The sequence below is a fragment of the Puma concolor genome, chromosome A2 (genome assembly GCF_028749965.1).
Source record: "Puma concolor isolate L17-30 chromosome A2, mPumCon1.1.hap2, whole genome shotgun sequence".
NCBI classification, from domain to species: domain Eukaryota; kingdom Metazoa; phylum Chordata; class Mammalia; order Carnivora; family Felidae; genus Puma; species Puma concolor.
This window is the reverse complement of record NC_141668.1, coordinates 47,133,783-47,154,854: the sequence shown is the minus strand read 5'-3', so window position 1 is coordinate 47,154,854 and position 21,072 is coordinate 47,133,783. Positions and strand designations below refer to the sequence as shown.

General features: G+C 37.3%; 1 protein-coding gene across 3 annotated transcripts in view; it reads left to right on the top strand.

The window, feature by feature from the left end:
• Nucleotides 1–21,072, top strand: part of ITPRID1 (ITPR interacting domain containing 1) — a 105,356-nt gene that overhangs the window by 47,151 nt on the left and 37,133 nt on the right. For all 3 annotated transcript variants that reach the window (XM_086693180.1, XM_086693188.1, XM_086693199.1), the window contains 2 exons: nucleotides 1,651–2,225; nucleotides 8,400–8,457. In XM_086693180.1, coding sequence (XP_086549306.1) covers nucleotides 1,651–2,225; nucleotides 8,400–8,457 — 633 coding nt within the window. The remainder of the gene's footprint in view (nucleotides 1–1,650; nucleotides 2,226–8,399; nucleotides 8,458–21,072) is intronic.

Below are 21,072 nucleotides of genomic sequence, written 5' to 3'. Positions count from 1 at the left end.
AAGCAATAATAAAATTAGTTGGTTGGTCCAAAAACAGAAGGGAAAAGTATGTCTTATTCAACATCAATTAAAAAAAGGCTCAAACGTGAAGGGATGAGAATCAATTGGTTCATTGTTCAATCTACCAAAGGCAAAACAAACAAACAAACAAACCACAAAACACCCACTCATCCAACACCGTAAGACTCTGTTCTCTGAATTGACTTACCCAGTTAAATGGATAGATTCCTAGTCTAAGTATAAAAATCTGCTGTAGGATGGATGGATGGCAATCATAAAAATAGAATTATGATTCAGTCATACCCTTGGGCTCACAAAGAAAGATTTTGTTTCAGTTAAAGCTGAACTTAGAGGAAAAATGTAATCAGAATGCTTCTGAAAATATCCAGAACCCAAGATTCCTTTAGATCTTGAAAGAATATCATAATCCTCTACGAAAAGCCCATCACATTTTTTAAAGTAGAAGGATCAGTAGTCAATGTCTTTGCCTTTCAAGTAGAGGGAGCAGGTGGATGCAAGGATGTGCTCACGGAAGAGTCGGTAGTCCTGAGGGTGCAAGCAACAGAACAGAGGAGAGTATCCTTAATCACCAACATGGCCTTTGACCTTTGCTGAGCTATGCAACCCTGCATGTTATCACTGGGGTTGAGAAAAGGTTGTGTAATAAAAACAAAATGTTCTGTTTCCATCTTTTTGGTTTTATGATCTGGAGATACCAAAACTATTCTTCACCATTTTCTTTCAAAGTGACAATGTGTCCCCAAATTGGCCTATCCGCACTAGGTCTCTTCCACATGCTAATTAAGTCAATAATTGCACATTGCCTACATGCACCACCCAGAAGGACTTACAAGTTGAGGAGCTGGTTCATTTGAAAATACAAATGGATTTTCACATGAATGACTATCTTCCCTCGGACAACTGAGGACGATATATTGCCTTCCAGAGTCTTACATATTTATAACTCTAACTACTGTATAGCATTGTGCTTTCACAACAGATGTGGGAGATGCATAAGATGGGTATTATTACGCTCATTCTCCTGATGAAGAAACTGTTTACTATGTGCTTGGCACGGACTAAGCACCATATTTCTATTAATTCATCTACTCTGACATCGCACACCCAATGATTGGTTGAACTGGGATTTGGATCCAGGCCTTCTGAGTCCATATTCCATGATCTTTGCACACCGTAGGTGACAGGACAGGTGGAGATGATGGAGGTGATGATTATGGTATCTGCCACCTAAAGCTACGGAAGAATACTCGAGTTCACCTCACATGAAAGAGCTAGCTTCACTCTTTAACCTTTAGTTTAATATACAATATTAAGATTGATCCTTGCCTATAGTTTTTATGGATTTACACATAAAAACTACAGGCATATATGAGTGTATATAGCTATGCATATTTAACTGAATATAAAAGCTATTAGCTTTCCCCAAGACACAGTGGCATCTTCTTATGTTGAGGAATCACCACCATAATAACCAGTGGCACATAGTGAGAAAAACTTAAGTTTCAAGAGTTTAAGTCCTTCCCATCTTGAAAATCACATGTGTTACCAACCTGTTCAGTTTTTACTACATTCATGCAGCTTCATTGAAAACACCCAGTCTAAAAATTGTGTGTTTCTTGTATCGTTCAGGTCGTTTCCGACAACTAGAGATCCTGGACCATGTAGCCAATGCCTTCTCATCTTTGCTGAATGATGTTAACATCCTGCAGAATAAAGCTGAAGAGAAATATGGAGGGGGAAATGTGCAAAGAACCTCAGTGAGTGAGGCCCAAGAACATCGAAGAAGAATGGGTGGACTTTTTAGGAGAGCTTCAAGGCAGAGTATTGCGAAGGACTGCAGCTCAGAAGTGTCAGAGTCATTGAAGATAAGGGGTAAATTTTCCATTGCCTCTGCAAAATCAGGAGAATGTGGAGCAGAATTAGCAGCTGTGACAAACAACCATGACCAAAGTCATTTGTGTCCTTCAGCAGAACACTCGTCTCTCCAAGCCTGTGATGACTTGGTACCTTGTCATTCTCCCCAAGCTCTTCTGGGCAAGCAATGGCCTCACCCATCCACGCTGGCCAAGAGGGCTCCTCCTTCCTATATGTCTGAGCGGTCAGTCAAGGACAGAACTCAGAAGGTGAACTCGATCCAAGCTAACAAGCTCAAGAGCTTCTCTCGTCTTGCAGGCAAAGTACCAGACTCCTTTGAAATGGAAGAGGTCAGTGTTGTACCTACACACTCAACTTCTAAGGGAAGTAACCATTCCCAAGGCATCTTCTGCTTTCTACCCTCAGTTAACCCCTTCACCTTTCAACCCCTCAGCTTATATCTTATTGTTCCAAATTCCTGTTTTTAGTCTACAACATTTAAGGTCATTCTAGCATGCTTTCATCCACTCTAACTTTCCTTGTTTCACCAATGGTCTTTGAGAGCCAGTTCAGCTACTTCCCACTCAGTGAAACTTGCCCACACATCCACTCTGTATTCTCACAGCCTTGGCAGGGAGAGCTTGTATGGCAGAGACTGTACATGTGTTTCAATGACATCTCCCCTGCTAGTCTGTCAGCTCCTTGACCACCAGGTTTTGTCCACAAGGAGATGTATCTTGGAAATATGTCCCCCGTGACGCCTAATGCAAGGCCTTGGACAAAGAAGTAGGGACCCGGGTTTGGTTTTGATTTTGCAGGACTAGTATTTTATTTGTTTGTTTGCTTTGGAGTTTATTGATATTCACATAACTTGACCTCCATTTCATACATATTTATTCACAACTCTGTCTACCAAGAACTTTTAGTACCAACCTCATTCCTATGCCACTACACCTTTCTGGGGCTGGCCCCCCTTCTTCTGGTGACCACGCAGCTGTCAGCATCAGTCTCAGTCTATGCCACCATGAGTCAACTCAGGAAAAGTATGAATGCATTTGATAGTTATCTCACTGTTGGATTCTCCCGGGACTGCACCGCAGCACAGAGCCTCTTGGCATGGGTCCTGTGGCTTGGCTGAAGTTCATGCATCAGTGCCTGCTTGCTTTCATCCTTTTCACCACATCTTATGCAGGCTGATCACCCTATATTTTGTTCTTAAAACACAGGAGTGAAACATGTGATGGGGAAAAGATTATACTTTTACAGACTCTTTCCTCACTTGTTTCTTCTTCACACTGCCTATTTGGTTTCCTCCCCACATCGTTTATTTCCCATCTATCCAGGGTCAGAGCCCGGTAATTCCTCAAACTTCTCTTTCTTGACTGGGAGAAGGGCTAAGGAATGTCAGTAAACAAAAGATTTTTTGTCCTATATGTGCATGTATGTATATCTTCACATATTTCACAGTCTGCTCCTTCATCTTCCCCTTCACTCACTCATGCTAATTTTCACCCTCATTTAGATGACACCCTTACATGCACTTCTCAGTCTTTTAAAAAAATATATACACGTTTTCACACATTTCTCTATTCTTTAATATTATGACAAAGGAAGAGCAAATTTTTTTCCCTTTCATCATGTAAATCATTCAGAAGTGGGGCAGAATATTTATATGCAAATCCCAAGGTGGGACCACCTTTCTTAGAAGCCCTCTACAAGCCAGGCGCTCTGATAGTCTCTGGGGTGCAGAACCTGCCAGCACGGGAACCTCAGTGCAATGGCAGGGGTGGGCACAGTAACATGCAGGGAGAGTGACAGCTCTACCGGTAAACTTTCATATCACTCTAGACATGTTTGGGACATCTAGGGAGCAGAAAGGTAGGTTCTTTTTTTTTTTTTTTTTTTTAGTGTTCATTTATTTTTGTGAGAGAGACAGAGACAGAGACAGAGTGCGAGCGGAGGAGGGGCAGAGAGAGAGGGAGACACAGAATCCAAAGCAGGCTCCAGGCTCCGAGCTCTCAGCACAGAGCCCGATGCGGGGCTCAAACTCACAAACTGTGAGACCATGACCTGAGCTGAAGTGGGATGCTTAACTGACTAAGCCATCCAGGCACCCCAAGAAGATAGGTTCTTAAACAGCCAAGGGGCTGAGAGGATCAAGAAACTTGCAGGAGGTAAGACTTACCCATAACCTTAAAAGAAGAAGAGGAATTAGGTGAATATGCCTATTGGTAGCCCTCCCTATCCCACAAAGATATGAAAATTGCCTCAAAATATGTAGCTGTTGATGATCCTAATATCTATGCATATATGTTTATGTGTATACATGTCTTATGTCAAAAATTATTTCAAGAACCTTAAAATATTAAAAAATAAGAACCTTAAAATATTAGTCTGAATGTAAACCAATAGCCTGCAGATAAATAAAAATTATAAATGGAGAGGGGCGCCTGGGTGGCTCAGTCGCTTAAACGTCCAACTTCGGCTCAGGTCATGATCTCACGGTTTGTGAGTTCAAGCCCGCATCAGGCTCTGTTACTGACAGCTCAGAGCCCGGAGCCTGCTTCTGATTCTGTGTCTCCCTCTCTCTCTGCCCCTCCCCTGCTCATGCTCTGTCTCTCTGTTTCTCAATAATAAATAAATGTTAAAAAAAATTTTTTTAATTATAAATGGAGGAAAAAAGGAGACCTTTGATCTAGTGCCCTGATTTGAAGATAAACTGAGGTAGCACTAAGAAAAATTTTCTTTTATTTCAATCTTGCAAAGATTACTTAATCACCAGACTACTACTTACAGTAATATAAAGAATATCAAGAAAATCTGCAGTCCATTTGTCAGTCTGCTATATTACTTAGGATCCAAACAAGAAATTTCACCATCCCCAGCCTGTTGGGATGCCTCACAGACTCTACTGTCCCTTTACGAAATTTTTTTATGCTTCAAGCTTGATTGACTTATAGGAAAATAAGGTCCATTGGACACCATCTATATGTGAGAGGACAGGGAGAGATAATATTACATTCAGGATAAAAAAGATTCAGAACAGAGTGTCAGTTCTTACATGGTACACTTTCAAATATTCTTCAATAGCAATTATTCAAGGCAAAGCTCTCTGGTGGTATGTATGGAGGTGGGAAGACACTCAGGCTCCAAAATAAAATAATACAAGTTCATATGTTTTGTGTGTTTGTTTGTTTTTATTTTTTTAATGTTTATCTTTGAGAGAGAGAGAGAGAAAGAGAAAGAGACAGAGCATGAGTGGGGAGGGGCAGAGAGAGACAGACACAGGATCCGAAGCAGGCTCCAGGCTCTGAGCTGTCAGCAAAGAGCCTGAGGTGGGGCTTGAACTCATGAACCACGAGATCATGACTTGAGCTGACGTCGTTCCCTTAACCAACTGGGCCACCCAGGCGCCCCTGTTTCTTTGTTTTTTAAATAAATTTATTTTTATTTTATTTTTTTAAGGATGTTTATTTATTTTGAGAGAGACAGAGAACAAGTGTAAGTGGGAGAGGGGCAGAGAGAGAAGTAAGACAGAATCCCAATCAGGCTCCTCACTGTGAGTGTGAAAGGCCAATCCCGTGAACCATGAGATCATAATCTGAGCTGAAAGCAAGAGTCAGACACTCAACCAACTGAGCCACCCAGGTACCCCAAGCTCATATGTTTTTAGGCACATACTAGGGACTCAATAAATATTTGTGAATGATTAAATTAACATAAAAAATATTTGATAATATTAATTTAGTCTGGGTGGCATCCATAGAAAAACAGAATACTCTCTTGAACTTTATAACCAACTTTGTCCCTGGTCTTTCTTTAATATTTGCCCAGGTTTGTGTGTGTGACAGGCTATATGTGTATCCAAGGCATAGAGCCCCCAAAATGATATAAAGGAAATTCACTACTTGAATTTTGTTTTTCTAAAACGTATACCTAAAATATTATGTCCTCATCACAGTCTGGGAGAAAAATATTTGTTTCACTCAATACCAATGGATGAGTAAATGAAGCTTGGGTACGTTGCATCTTAAACAGGAACTAATGCCAGATTTAATAGTCATTTTTTAATGGGAAATTTAAGAATCCAATTATAAGAAATGAAAAATATGTGTGAAATTCGCAGATTTTCATGGCATTTAAAACATGAGCCAATATACTTAAATATCTAGCTATCATAATTTCAACTGTGATTGGCCAAAATTACCTCCTGATCAATCTATGATGCTCCCCTAAAGTCCTACTTACAGGCTGAATTTGACAATATTTGGCTCACTTTTCAAAACTATGATTCCAAGAAAATTGTGCATCGATTTTTTTAGTGCAGAAATCAACATATTTTTTGTTTAATTTTACCTAGTAAAACTGAGTCTGTTCCTTTCTTTTTAAATTCTCAAACATATTAAGAGAATTTAATCCTAATGAAGCATCTGCAATTGTAAAGTCAAGGTAGGATGCTTCTTTATAGCCGCTATAAAACATGTTTAATCTTCCTCTCGCTTCCATACAGGGATCCTGCTCCTAGAACTAAATGTAAGAAACATTGACCCTACTATTAAACAATGCCAATTGGCATCCTGAGTAGGTGGAAAATGTTTCCAAAGTTTATAACTGTTCCTTTATTTTTAATTAAAAAAAATTATTAAGAAGTTTGGCTCAGGGGAAACAACCCAGGAATACACCTGGTTTCCGTTCTAAATTGTTGAGATTTTGTTGTCTGGGGTTGTTTCTCCCTAGATGACCATGTACTTTACATCACACAAAGTGGACTTTCCTCCATGATAATAATCTCAGCAGAAGAGTTTTCTTATTATACTTGAAAATGTCCACGGTACATGTATACAGTACACAGACAAGGTGCACGCTGGTTTGAGTTACAAAACCAATAAAAGTAATGTTAAGAAATATGTCTAATGAACCATAAGTATAAAACAACTTTAAAGAAAACAGATGAAGGATTAAAAAGAGGGAATAAATAGTTCTTCTTACATTGCTAAGCTGTAACCTCATGGTCTTCTCTTTATTCCTGAGTTTATGGCCCTTTCTGGCCACTTGTGCTGCAATGTTCAAATGCCCTTTGATTCAGTTTTCACTATTCAGATATGAACCTAAATGGATAATATGACATGTAGAAGAAGATTTATATATAAGGATATTCATCTCACCATTGCTTTTATTTGCAAAATTTAGAAAACATTCCAACATTAAGAGAACCATTAAGTAAATTAATGTACCTTCAAAATATGGCCTATTGTAGTCATGAAAAATGGTGTTTTCAAAGGAATTTCACAACGTGGGGAAAGAAGCTCTCCTTCTAAGTTTTGAGTGAAAATTTTTGATTACATAACGATGTCCAAAAACATCATATTAAAAGGGAAACCTGCAAGAATGAACTCTAAAATATCAACAGGAACTGTTTTCTTACCTTCTTTAACTTTTTTTATTCATCAAGTTTCTGTAGTACTCTATCTTATTACTTTTCAAGAAATTTTTTTTTTTTTTTTTTTTTTTTGAGAGAGAGAAAGTGCACAGGAGCAGGGAGGAGCAGAGGCAGAGGGAGAGAGAGAATTTCAAGCAGGCTCCATGCCAGGCATGGAGCCCAGTTCAGGTGTCATCTCCTAAAACCCTGAGATCATGACCTGAGCTGAAATCAAGAGCCAGATGTTTAATGGACTGAGTCACCCAGGCACCCTTAAAAGAAATATTTATTATTTTGTTTTACCCATAATTTTATTCTCAGTAGAGTAGTATTTATTAATTTCTGAAAATAACTTTAATGATAAATTCTGCTCTATCAATTTGGAAAACAAATTTTCTTTGAGCTATCTAAGCTCTGTATAGCAACTGAGTTGTGAATTTTCTGAATTGCTTTCCATAAATTTACCAAGTCATAAATAAATCCCTCAGAGAAATAAAATTAAATGTAGGAAATAACTCTCATTCTCCAAGTATATTTAAAGCTCTTTAGGAGCAAAAAAAAAAAAAAAAATCTAGAATAATATTATTATTATTTCAGTCTCACTCAAATGCCGCATCTTCCAGACAGGGTCTCTATTCCTCCCACCTAGAAGTGATTCCCCCATTTCCCTCTCCTGATCTTTAGTTCTTTGAGTCTTTATCCCGAGTGCTTGTACCATGCCACCTGCCTGCCCCCCAGTGTAAGCTCTTTGGGTTTAGAAATCATCGGGGCGCCTGGGTGGCTCAGTCGGTTGAGCGTCCGACTTCGGCTCAGGTCACGATCTTGCAGCTCGTGAGTTCGAGCCCCGCGTCAGGCTCTGGGCTGATGGCTCAGAGCCTGGAGCCTGCTTCTGATTCTGTGTCTCCCTCTCTCTCTGCCCCTCCCCCATTCATGCTCTGTCTCTGTCTCAAAAATAAATAAACATTAAAAAAAAATCTACTTTAAGAAATCATGGTTAATCCTCTTAGCGGTAGCCAGTAGGCACTCATTATATGTTGATTAAATAAATAAAGTGAATTCGTTATGAAAACATTTCTAATGAGATTGATGTATTTTGGTGTCTCAGGTCCAGAGCTTTGAGGAAGAGATGGGTAATCCTCTTGACATGACTTCAGGAATTGCAGGTAAGAATTTCTCCAGGTGTCCAATTTCATCGATGGTCTTTCAGAGAGAAACTGTAAATACCTAGCACTCAACTTTCTCAATATGTAGCCACCTGCACTGCCATTTACTCCCACCACTATTTCCACCTACTACTATTAAAGGCATACTAGCGATGCCAATGTGCATGCAAATTTCAAAAGACTTACTGCAGAAACGTTCAACGTCCCTAGGGCTAATGCAACATGTGGTTTGTCCAACATTAACTAAGTGTGATTTAATCAGGAGAGTGGAATGGATTCCACAAAGGACTGGGACTCACTGAATGAGTCATTTCTTACTCCTACTGACAACTGCTTGATGTTAAAAGTCACATCATTTTACTGGGCCTCGGACAAGTGGAGGTAATTTTTAAGTTCTCTGCAAGCACTTACATTCTAAATTAAGTGATTGTAGGACCTTCATATTAAACTCTCCATGGAAACAAGTTGCCTAGATGTAACGTTCCAAATAATCTCTCAGAATCATGTTACATAATCCTAGACAGCAGAGAAGGAGGGCTTTCTCTACACCTCATCCTTCTGCTCCCATTCAGCCATCATTGTGATTCAGCATTTCCATGATCCTATAACAGAGCTAAAAGTAGACAGGGATTAGTGAAGCAAAATAAAGCAGATGAAGCTAGTGCATTTCCTGGAAGAAAATATGCAAATTTTTAATTTAATTTAGTGTGGTGTCAAACACATCTTTTTCATTACAAAGTATATGTATGGGCCTCATTTTGCTAAATGCTGTTTAGAAATTATGCATTAGTAATTATAGGGTCCTGCTGATTACATAAATTGTTATCCTGCTCTTCGAAGTAATTACCACATAACCTGCATTGAGGTTTATAAGACAAAAATAAGCATCTGTTTTTCATCTAATTGAATGCTTCTCAGTGAAGCTGGAGGTCCCCGTGCCAATAGGAACTGCCTTCCTTGACATTCAATTAAGAGGTCTACTGATATCATGTAAGTCACCCCAATCATTCCAAAAAATGATTTAGGACGTTAGGCAAAAGTACCAATCTCCATTTCATTTCAAATTCAGAAAGCAAAGTAAGATGGGTGAAGGTTAGCCTAATGAAGAAAATCTGAATTAAAGTAAAGCAAATGTAATTTATTACTTTCAAAAACATTGTCGTAAACCCAGGAAAAAATAGAACTGAGAAAAAAATAAGTAAAACTAGTTCTATTTCTATTATAGGCAAAGGGGAACATTATTACTTTTATTTATATATGAATGACTGAATGAATTCATTTATGTATGAATTATATATATGGATGAATTTATATTTCTATATATATGAATATAAATGAATTTTGACTCAAAGTTAAAAAGATGACTTCATTCAAAAATGAAGGTGTGTGGACTATTTTGACCAATAGGATATGGCAGAAATGATGCTTTACTACTTGTAGAGTGTTGCCTTTAACCTACCTGGCTGCTTCCTGGCTCTTGAGATACTTGTTCTTGGAACATTCCCTATGAGAACCCAGCCCTCATGTTGTGAAAATCCCAAGCCACATGGGAGTGTCCACTCTGGTGGACAGACTTGAATGAGCCTCCATGTGAATAAGGCATCCAAGATGTCCAATCCAGTCAAACTTTCAGATGACTTCAGCTCAGATGTCATCTGACTGCCACCACATGAGAGAATCCAAGCGACAACCACATAGCCGAGCTGAGTCACCCCCCAGAACCATGACGGATAATAATCAACTGTGGTTCTAAGTCACAAATATTTAAAGGTTTAGTAATACCAAGTGACAGTAAAAATGTGAAACAAACACTTACCCACTGTTGGTTGTAAGTTAAAATCATAATAATTACCTGAAGTATAATCTGTCAATGTCACACAATTTTAAATGTATGCAAATATTCCAGTTCTGGGATTTGACCCATCAGTAGACTCCAATGTACACACAAGGTTTTTGATTGCAAAAATATATTTATAATAATAAACAGCTAGAGGCAGCCTAAGTGCCCCAACGTATAAATTAGCTTTAAATGATTATGGTACATTTTTACATTAAAATCTATTCAGACAGTATTTTGGAAAATGAAGCAGATATTTTTGTGTTGATATGAAAAGGTCTCTGAGATATACAGTTGTTAAATGAGAAAAAAAATATGTACAAAGGTTTTATATAGACACCTCTTTTTATTAAAAGAGTTATCTATTTCTATGAAGGGGAGAAAGTATGCACAGAATGCTTCTGGAAGAATATTTCAGGAACTGCTAATGGAAGTACCTTAACAGAAGGGAAACTAACATGTTTTAAACTAATTGGCATCTTTTAATTTTCTTTTGTTACCATGTGCATATGTTATTTTCATAACACTACTTAGCAAAAAATTCTGGCAATACTATAGGCAATTGACACAATAAAATGGGGAATTTTGTTGTTAATTCTCTGCTCCCCATGACAACCAGTCCAAAACTTTTGTACACTTTGTATTTTGTATCTTTTAATTTTTAAATCAAAATTATATGTTTGAAGTATGAAACATGATGTATATGCACATACATACTGAAATGATTATAGTAGTCAAACGACTTAGCATATCATCTCTTCACAGTTTCCATTTTATAAGTGTGATAAGTGCACCTGAAATCTACTCTCTTAGCTAATTTTCAATATTCAATATAATATTATTGACTATAGTCACCATGGTTCTTAGATCTCTAGACTTATCCTTACTTAACTGTAGCTTTGTACCCTTTGAACAACATCTCTTCCAAAATTGGGAAACATTTTAATATTCCTCTCAGTCTTTTACTGATCAAGCATGACATAATAGAAGATGGTAGAAAATACATTAATATTATAATTGATAATATGAGCATAATAGAAAAATATTGAAATAAGTATTCTTTATCAGTGTTCTTGATTTACTTTGTTAGAAGGGCTAATAATTTGTAAATGCAAAGATTATTTCATTGATTTGCTACACGTGCACACATTATGTAAGAGCTACCTTGCCATGGATAAATGCAGTAATATGTGAATTCAATAATAAAAATATAATACTTCCTCCTCCCAACAAACAAAACAACATACTAAATCTAGGACTTGTGGACTGAGTTCTCCATCTTTAAAAAAGTGCAGAAAGTGCTCATGTAAAGCTATGAGTTCAGATCATTTAAGTAATAATGATGAATATTTCATATAAAATTGAAGAATTGGAACAGAAGCAGTAATCTGAGGCAAATTCATAGCTTTAATTGCTTTCATTATCAAATAAGTAACAACTAAAATGAATTATTTGCCTCAAGAAGCCATCATAAAAAAAAACATATTTGGAAGTTAGAGATTATTGAACTAGAAATTAATAGTGGAGAAAGCAGAAACAAGTTATTTGATAAGTAAAATCAAAGCATTAGCTTTTTTGTGGGCAAAGCTGTCAAGCAATAAAAAGAGAGAAGTGCATACAAACAAAACCAGATAATCAAAATAAAATTAGAGAAAAGACAGAACCACTGATATAGAAGTTATACCATCTGAAAAACTGATGCTAAAATTATAAAGGAACACAAATACAAATGGTATAATTAAAAACAGGGATAATTAACATGGATATTTCAGAAAATATATGTATAGTAAAACCTTGGTTTGCCAGCATAATTCATTCCAGAAACATGCTTGCAATTCAAAACACTTGTATATCAAAGCAAACTTTGAGAACCATTGGCTCAGTTGTGATCACGTGACATTCGATGTCATGTACTACTCCTATTGCAAGACGTTGCTCATTTATCAAGGTAAAATTTATTTGAAATGTTTGCTTGTCTTGCAGAACACTTGCAGAACAAGTTACTTGTAATCCAAGGTTTTACTGTATTTATATTTCCACATTTTATATAATTTTATATTTATGTTGCCATATTTATATATACATATCTATTGTAAACCTAAAATATTAACAAAATAACACAGCAGAACTCCTAAGTAAACTAATACCAGAGAGGGATAAACAAACAAAAATTAAGTTTATCAAAAGCAACGTGTAAGAACAGCAATGCACAACAGCAAAACCAAACCAAAAGTGTTACATGAGTAGACTCTTCCAGTTTTTCAAGAGATAATTGCTCTTCTCTGTAAATTTTCCAGGTAATGTAAACATTTGTAAATCTTTCCAATTCCTCTTAGGTTAAAAAAATACAACACTTGGTTTCAAAATTGACTAAATTGGCTCATAAAATTGATGAATTTTACTTAGGAATACAGATGTAATAATTTTCTTTTTTTTTTTTTTTATGTTTCATTTATTTTTGAGAGAGACAGAGTGAGAGTGGGGGAGGGGCAGAGGAAGAGGGAGACAAAGAATCCAAAGCAGGCTCCAGGCTCTGAGCTGTCAGAACAGACCCTGACACAGGGCTTAAACTCACCAACTGTGAGATCATGACCTGAGCCAAAGTCAGATGCTTAACCAACTGAGCCCCCCAGGCACTCCTAAACATTTTCAATAAAGAAACGATGATTTAAATGTAGTAGAGCACCAGAAATAGTCTAATCCTTGAAATCTTTTATTCCAAGATTTCAATGTTTCAACAATTGAAAAACTAAAATAATTTATCAACTACTATGATAAATTATGAAAGGAAATAAATGATATGATCAACTTGATGGATTATGAAAAAGATGTGTATGCTTATAAAATATTTCACTCTTCACCAATAGAACTTTCAGATGAATGAAATTTCAGATGGATAATTAAATATAAAAAAATGGCACCTAAATTATAAAAGGGCTAATAGTATAAATGTAGATGAATTTTATATAAATTTGGAACAGAAACCTATTTTTAAAGCTTGATTAAAGTGCAATAGCTAATTGAATTAATTTTTCATGACTTTTTTCAAGTTGATTTATTTTGAGAGAAACAAAGACAGCACAAATGGGGGAGGGGCAGAGAGAGAGGGAGAGAGAGAATCTCTGTGCTGTCAGCACAGAGCCCAATGGACAGTTTGAACTCACAAAACCGTGAGATCATGACCTGAGCCAAAACCAAGAGACAGACACTTAACTGAGCCACGCAGGTGCCCCCAGTTTTTCACTAAACATTGAATATACCTATGTATGTATGAAAAACAATCATAAAAAATTGAAATGTAAATGACAAGCTGAGAGTATATATTGTCATCATAAACAATAAATGATTATGATTTTTGCTATACAAAGATTTCTTCCATTACAAACATTTAACAACTTAACAGTAGTGCTTTTCCATAAATTTGAGGGTGGATCAACATTGGTAGAGTCACTTCAAACATACTCTATCAACAGTTAAAAAAATTTAGGAATCTCAAAAGATGCAGAAAAAAGAAGACAGCAAAATGTAAACATGATTCATGATTAAAAATCAAAACAGAGAAAAATTATTTGCAAGTAGAAACAGAAGGAAATTTTCTTAATCTGAGAGGCATCTATCAAATCTTCATGCCAAATATCAATCCTAACAAGGAAACCTTCAAGGAAATCCCATTCAACAAGGAACAGAACTTGCTACACTCCTTTTATTCAACATTGAACTCAAGGTCAAAGCAGAATGACAACACCATGAAGTAAGATGTATATAAACTTAAAAACTATTCACATTCGTAGGCAAAATAACTGTCTGCATAGAAATCCCAAGAGAACTAATAGGCATATTAATAGAATAATAAGGTTTAGCAACTTTGTTGAATGTAACAGCAAAATGCAAAAATCAGTATTATCTCCAGGCATCAGCAATGACCAATTAGGAAGACATTAAAGAAAAAAAAAAGATTTCTCTCACAATTCCAACAACAATAAACCTATAAGAGTACCTTTGAATATACCTAAATGAAGACTCAGGATATTTATTGGGAAAACTATAAAATATTACCATGTCTCTTAATGAGACCTAAATAAAAGCAAGACTATGTCATGCTCAAGAATGGGAAAGCTCGGAGCGCCTGGGTGGCGCAGTCGGTTAAGCGTCCGACTTCAGCCAGGTCACGATCTCGCGGTCCGTGAGTTCGAGCCCCACGTCAGGCTCTGGGCTGATGGCTCAGAGCCTGGAGCCTGTTTCCGATTCTGTGTCTCCCTCTCTCTCTGCCCCTCCCCCGTTCATGCTCTGTCTCTCTCTGTCCCAAAAATAAATAAAACGTTGAAGAATGGGAAAGCTCAATATTATGAAGAAACCAAATATCCACCAATAATAAAATGTACAGTACAATTTCAATAAAATCCTGATAGGGCTGTTATTTGCTTTGTTTTGTTTTGTTTTTGTGTGGAACCTGCAAGATGGTCCTGAAATTCCTATGTCCTAGTAAAGGACCAAGGAGAGCTAAGATAATAATGAAGATCATGGAGGAGAAGTTTATGTTCCTAGAAATCAACACTTATATCATAATTGTAATTAAGGTGTTATACCACTGTTAAATTTTTTTTTTCTTTAAAAAGATGATGGATCAGTGAAATAGGGGTCAGAAACAGACCCTTACATGTATAGAAATGCTAAGTCAGAGAAAGCATTTCAAAACCAGTGGAGAAAGGATTAACACAATTGATACAATGAATTGGTTATCCATATGAAAAAGATAGAAAATTACACCCTTAGCTTGTCCCATTAACAAAGATAAATCCAAGTACAGCTAAGGTCTAACTGTGAAAAGCAAACCATTGCTACTTACAGAAGAAAATAAAGAAGGGTATACTTATGACCTCAGAGTAAGACACAATTTCTTAAACAGGACACCCAAAAGCACATTATAAAAAGAAATATGGATAACATGACTTCATTATAATTGTTAATATTGGTTCAACAAAGACAGCATAAACAAAGTTCAAAGACCAGTCACAGGTCAACTGTATTACAATTGAAAAATAAACGAAGTCACAAAGTAATAGATATCTACAACCTATGCACAGCAAAATGTTTGTTTCCAGAATTAATATATAATTTCTAAAAGTGAGCAAAAAAAAAAAAAAAGGCAAATGACTAAACCAAAAATGCACAGTAAATTAGTACACAATTCACAGAAAAATTAACCAATGAAGAAGAGGGGCTCCTGGGTGGCTCAGTCAGTTAACAGAGCTTGGAGCCTGCTTCCAATTCTGTGTCTCCCTCTCTCTCTGCCCCTCCCCTGCTGTCTCTCTCTCTTACTCTCTCTCTCTCTCTCTCTCTCACTCAAAAATAAATGAACATTAAATTTTTTTTAAAGAAGAAAATATGCTTTACCCTATTATAATCAGGAACAGATAAATTTAAATTATTAGATACCATTTTAGACTGACAAAAATGTTTAAATTTAATTCTACCAAGTATTGGTGACAAAGAAGAAATCTTACACAGCTGATGAGATTATAAATTGGTACAACCATTTTGCAAAGCAGTTTGGCAAAATCCAGTAAAGTTTAAGAAGCACAGACCCTTTGACTCAGCCATTCCATTCATAGGATATGGCCCAGAGAAATCATTACATATATGCAGATGTGAATGAACGTATAAAAACATTTTTTGCAACACTGAAATAGTGAAAAACTTAAAACAACCTAAGGGCAATCAAATCAATAAGAATAAGGTTAATGCTGTCATAACATAGTCATAGAGTAGAATAATATACCACAACGATAATAAACAAACAAGTTAACTTATCCACATGGAAAAATACCATGAGTACAAGGTGGAAGTAAGTAAATCAGTTAGATGCGTACAATATATAAAATAAATTTACTTTAGCAATAGTTGGTATGTATTAATAATGCATATACAAAGTAAAAGCACAAAAATATACAAGGGAAATATAAACACCAAATTCGGGATCCTGGTTAACTCTGGGAGGTTAGGAGGGAGGAAATGAGTTCAGGAAGGGATAAACCCAGGTAAATGAGACTACTGTGTCTGTAATGGTTCCTTTTTAAAACAAATCTGAAGTAACTTTGAAAAAATGTTAAATTTTAATACCACTGTAGGTGGTTACAAGGAATAGATATACATTATGCTACTTTCTATACTTTGTACATGTTTGAAATTTCCCAATGCAAGAAAATTGAACAAAAAATAAAGGTGTCAGTGGGAATTTTATTAACCAAGCTAATGCAAACAAAGCGATTTTCAACCTCAGTAGTAATCTGAGAAATATGAATTAAATTACACTAAAACAGGCAAATGAGTTATTAAATCAATGGAGGTTTAAGAAATCATAGAATCTAATGTTGGCCGGAATACATATTGCTTTCTGGAAGGCAATATATAACAATATGTATCAGAAACTTTGCAACTGTGTTTATCTTCCTACCTGGATATACCCTCTAGGAAGTTATCCTAAGGCAATTATAAAAGAGGTGTGAAAAACTAGCTTAAATGTCCAATATAGAGGATTATTTGGAATGGAATAAAATTAAATGGAATATCATTTCGTCATCAAAAATGACAACTGGTATTTCTTGCCACAGTGGTTAAAGACTTACAATTAAAAGATAAAAGCAAGTCATAAAATAAAATGTGTTTCTCAATTCACTTATATAAAATTACATATATAATCTATATAATACACTTAAAAAATAAGTTAAGCTACACTTAATAGTTTGGTGACCATCTCAGGGTGATGGGTTTCAGGTAATATTTTTCCTTTCTTTGTATTTTATACAGTTCAAGTTAAAAATTTTAATGCAAGTTTCTAACCCTCAACCCTCTCACAAAAAAACAAAATAGAGAAAGCGTGAGTGTATATGGTGTAGACAATGGCAAGGTAGATAATAAATGACGTCTGGTTCTTCCTTCTTGTGCTTCTCTGTGTTTGCTCATTTGTCCACAACAGAATAAATAATCATTCATCCAAGATAATGCTAAATGTACCTAGTTACAAATTGAGTATATTTGGGGATTTAGTGAGAGCTAAATTATTAAGGTTTTACTGATAGGATTTTTGCTCCAAAGCAGATTGGAAAAGGCAACTTTGAAGAGATACCTTTTATATCCTGTCTCCTGGTTGGTCTTTTGGTCTTCTTCCTGATCAGTTACCACTAAACTAAACTAGATTCTGTTTAGTCTCTTTCGATTTCACAATGTCTCTCTCTTCTCATCTCTCTGTTATTTCAAAGGGGCTGGTGTACTGATTAAGAACACCAAAGACAGCCCATTCTCTCTCTTTTTAAAATTTTATCTATTTAAATTCAAGTTAGTTAACATACAGTGTAGTATTGGTTTCAGGAGTAGAACCCAGGGGTTCATCACTTACATAGAACCCCCAGTGCTCGTCCCAACAAGTGCGCATCCCCCATTTAGCCCATCCCCCCCACCCCATTCTCTTCTTAGGCAGACAAATTCCACAGTCCATGTATTCTTCCTCCTTTCTTTTCTCTACCTGTAAACTTTCCCGTTATGCTATTAGTAGCCTTGATCAATGACACCTCTACAGGACTCATCTGGAAAAACACTAACCATTTGCTTATGTCTCTCTCCCTTATGCTAAATTATGTTCTGCTTGAGATTAGGAATCTTGTCTAATCTACCCACCATCCCCAGACCTAGCACAGTGCCTGACCCATTAGGGAACCCCGTATATGGCAACATCTAAGCTTCTCTTACCTTCGCCAGAAGAGTTTACATTCTCATTCAATAGTGGTGATTTAATGTTGCAACAGTGTTCTGTGGGCAGAGTATAATGACTGTCTTAAAATATAATGCATGGTATTTTTAATGATTTTATTGGCATGGACTTCGGTATTTGTAAATTAGGACTGCATTCAATAGGTGTATTCCTTTCAGATCAGCGGATTGGTGCTTTCTTTTTGCATGTTGCATTTAGTCCTAAGTAATGTAGACTTACTTTATTTTAGGTTTGCACACATTCCAGCAACATCTCTCAGAAAGTTGTTTTACCTGAATATACATGGAATCTGTTGCTCAACTCTATATTCCAGTCAATTATAATCATTATTAGGAAGCAATTCATTGGGTTTGGGGGAGGGGGGGTTATTGGTTGCTTTTAAAGTTTCTGTATTTATTTTGAGAGAGAGAAAGAGAGAGCAGGGGAGGGGCAGAGAGAGAGAGAGAGAGAGAGAGAGAGAGAGAATCCCAAGCAGGCTCTGCACTGTCAGCACAAAGCCTGATGTGGGGCTCGAACTTAGGAACTGTGAGATCATGACCTGAGCCAAAATCAAGAATCAGATGCTTAACCACCTGAGCCACCCAGGTGCCCCAGGAAGCAATTCATTGTTAAATTAACAGTTAACATTTGACACCCAGACTCGCAGTGTCCTGAGCAGTTTCAATTACATTATTTAATGTAATCACCATACTATTCTTTCCTCTTTAGAGATAAGACATCAACAAATTAAGCAACTTGCCTGAGTTTACATAGCTGGCAAAAGAAGGACCAAGTTCAAGTCAGGATCTTTTGAATTTAAATCTAGTCCTCCTCCCATACTGAATTCATTCATTCAGTGAATATTTAATGAGCGCTTATACAAATAAGAACCTGGTCTAGGTGCTGGAGACACAAATGAAAGCAAAACAGAACTTAGTCTCGTAGAGCTCGTGAATAACCAGGGAAACCAACTAATTACTGAATTACTACTATGGTAAATGTTATGAAGGAAAAGCAAAAGATAAATGGAAAGCTACTAACATCCAGGAAAGAGCCAAGTACACACTTGAGTGCCTTGCTAAAGCATCCCTTTAAATTCTTGGCAACATTTATTAAGTGCTAACTCCATGACAGGTGCCGTCCCAGGCACTTTACGTGTATTAATTCATTGAATCCTTCCTTTGGGGGGGGGGGGTGGATTCTACCATTACTATTCCCATTGCACAGATGAGGAAACTGAGGTAGAGAAATTGTGCAACTGCCCCCAGCCACACACCTCGGAGCCCCTGACTGCCTTTTGTTTCTGGTTGGCTTCTGAACTGATTTTGAGAGAATGCACCTGGTCACAAGCTCTTAGCACTTGCCTTAGCTTCTAGTGCAGAACAGCTATTAATTAAAACAACAAAATTGCTCAAAGATAAACTTAGATCACGAGAGCCAGAAGATAGTGATTTCTGTGGTTATTTACACATGAATCTACTTTGCCATCTACAGTTTCATACTTGAATTATCACCGCTGGCCTCCCTGATGATGGGGATTGCTAACGTGGAGGTAAGAAATGAACCCCACTGGCACTGAGCAGAGGGGCTGGAGTGCCCATCTCTTTTGTTGTTGGTTTGGTTTGGGTAGTGTTATTTGTTTTCAGGGAATTAGCACACAGGGAAGAGAGATAGGCGAAGTAAAGGGAACTGATCACCGGCGACTGCCTGTTCACAAAACAGACTAGGAGCAGGACACTGGCGAAGCCCAAGCCTCAGTGGCCCTGTCCCTTGGCTCCGTCCCCTGGCCTCAATTTGAGTCCAATTGTTTAATTTTCTGCACACCCCACGAAAGGCAATTCCCAGGCTGCTCTGTATCTTCTTTATATTTCCCCGTAATGCCGTCTCTGGCTGTTTAACTGCAGCAGGCTTTATGATAAGAGTTGTTGTTTGTTTTTTCTTCCTTGGCAGTAGGCAAAGACTTAATTTTAAAAGACACACTCAGACTCAAACAGCCCTGAACGACTTACACAGAAAGCAGGGTGTTTTCTAGGCTTGTTTTTGAAATATTGCAATTTTTTTATTAGGCAATTTTATCATTGTTATAAATAAGTAATTGTACTGGGGAGAAGGGATAATCCTTATTTAATTAAATTCATCTATACTCCCAGGTTGGCAGCGAGAAGACATATGTGAGACTAATACCCACAGCCTGCCTCTTTGCATGTGCAATTAAAAATTCACTCTACAGTAGCTCTGGCAGTTTAGTGTTGCTTTTGGCATTTACAAATTCTTTTATTTTGTGACTTTTTTTTTTTACCATACACATATGCTGGAGCAGATGTTGCTTATTTGTTGTTTATTCAAATCTGTAGGCTCTGGCAGCTAACTCCATTGTTCTGTAATGAAGCTTTATTCGCTGTCCTGTATTAGGACCCAGCGCCTGCACGAGAGACTGCGTTAGTTCCCAGTAGGACGCCACGGTTATTGCCCTTGTAGTTGGCTGTTTAGAGTTGGAAGCTTGCGCTGGGGGAGAAAACCACCACAACAAAGAGCTGGGTGGTTACAGTTGGGGGGAGTGGGAGGGAACAGGCAGGAAGGTCACCCTGCAGTGCTCTGCTCTGTGTTTCTGCCCGGTGGCCTCGGCCTGGCATCCGGACTCTGCTGCTGTGGGGTTCTGGTGTCCAAAGCTGGGAAGCCTTTCCTTCTTGCTCATTCTCTTCCTTGACTTTCTTTTTCTCTTTCTAGTTATTTGATTCGTTCACAAGCAGGGTGCCTACTGTACCTCCCCACCCAGCCCCAGCCCCTTCTTTCCAGGGCACCCGTGGATTCCTTAACAGCCACATTTAGCCAGAGGAACTCTGTCCGGGGCAAAGCTGTTTCTTCCACATATCACCCCCTCATCACATCTTTCCTCGTCCACATACTGTTCTGGCTGCCCGTGTCTTGGGGGTAGCCACACTTCATAAAGTCGAGAATGTCAGGTCCACATTGACCAAAATAAAGACCCGCTGATCCCTAGAGCTCCAATGCCAAATTTTGCCTTCTGGAA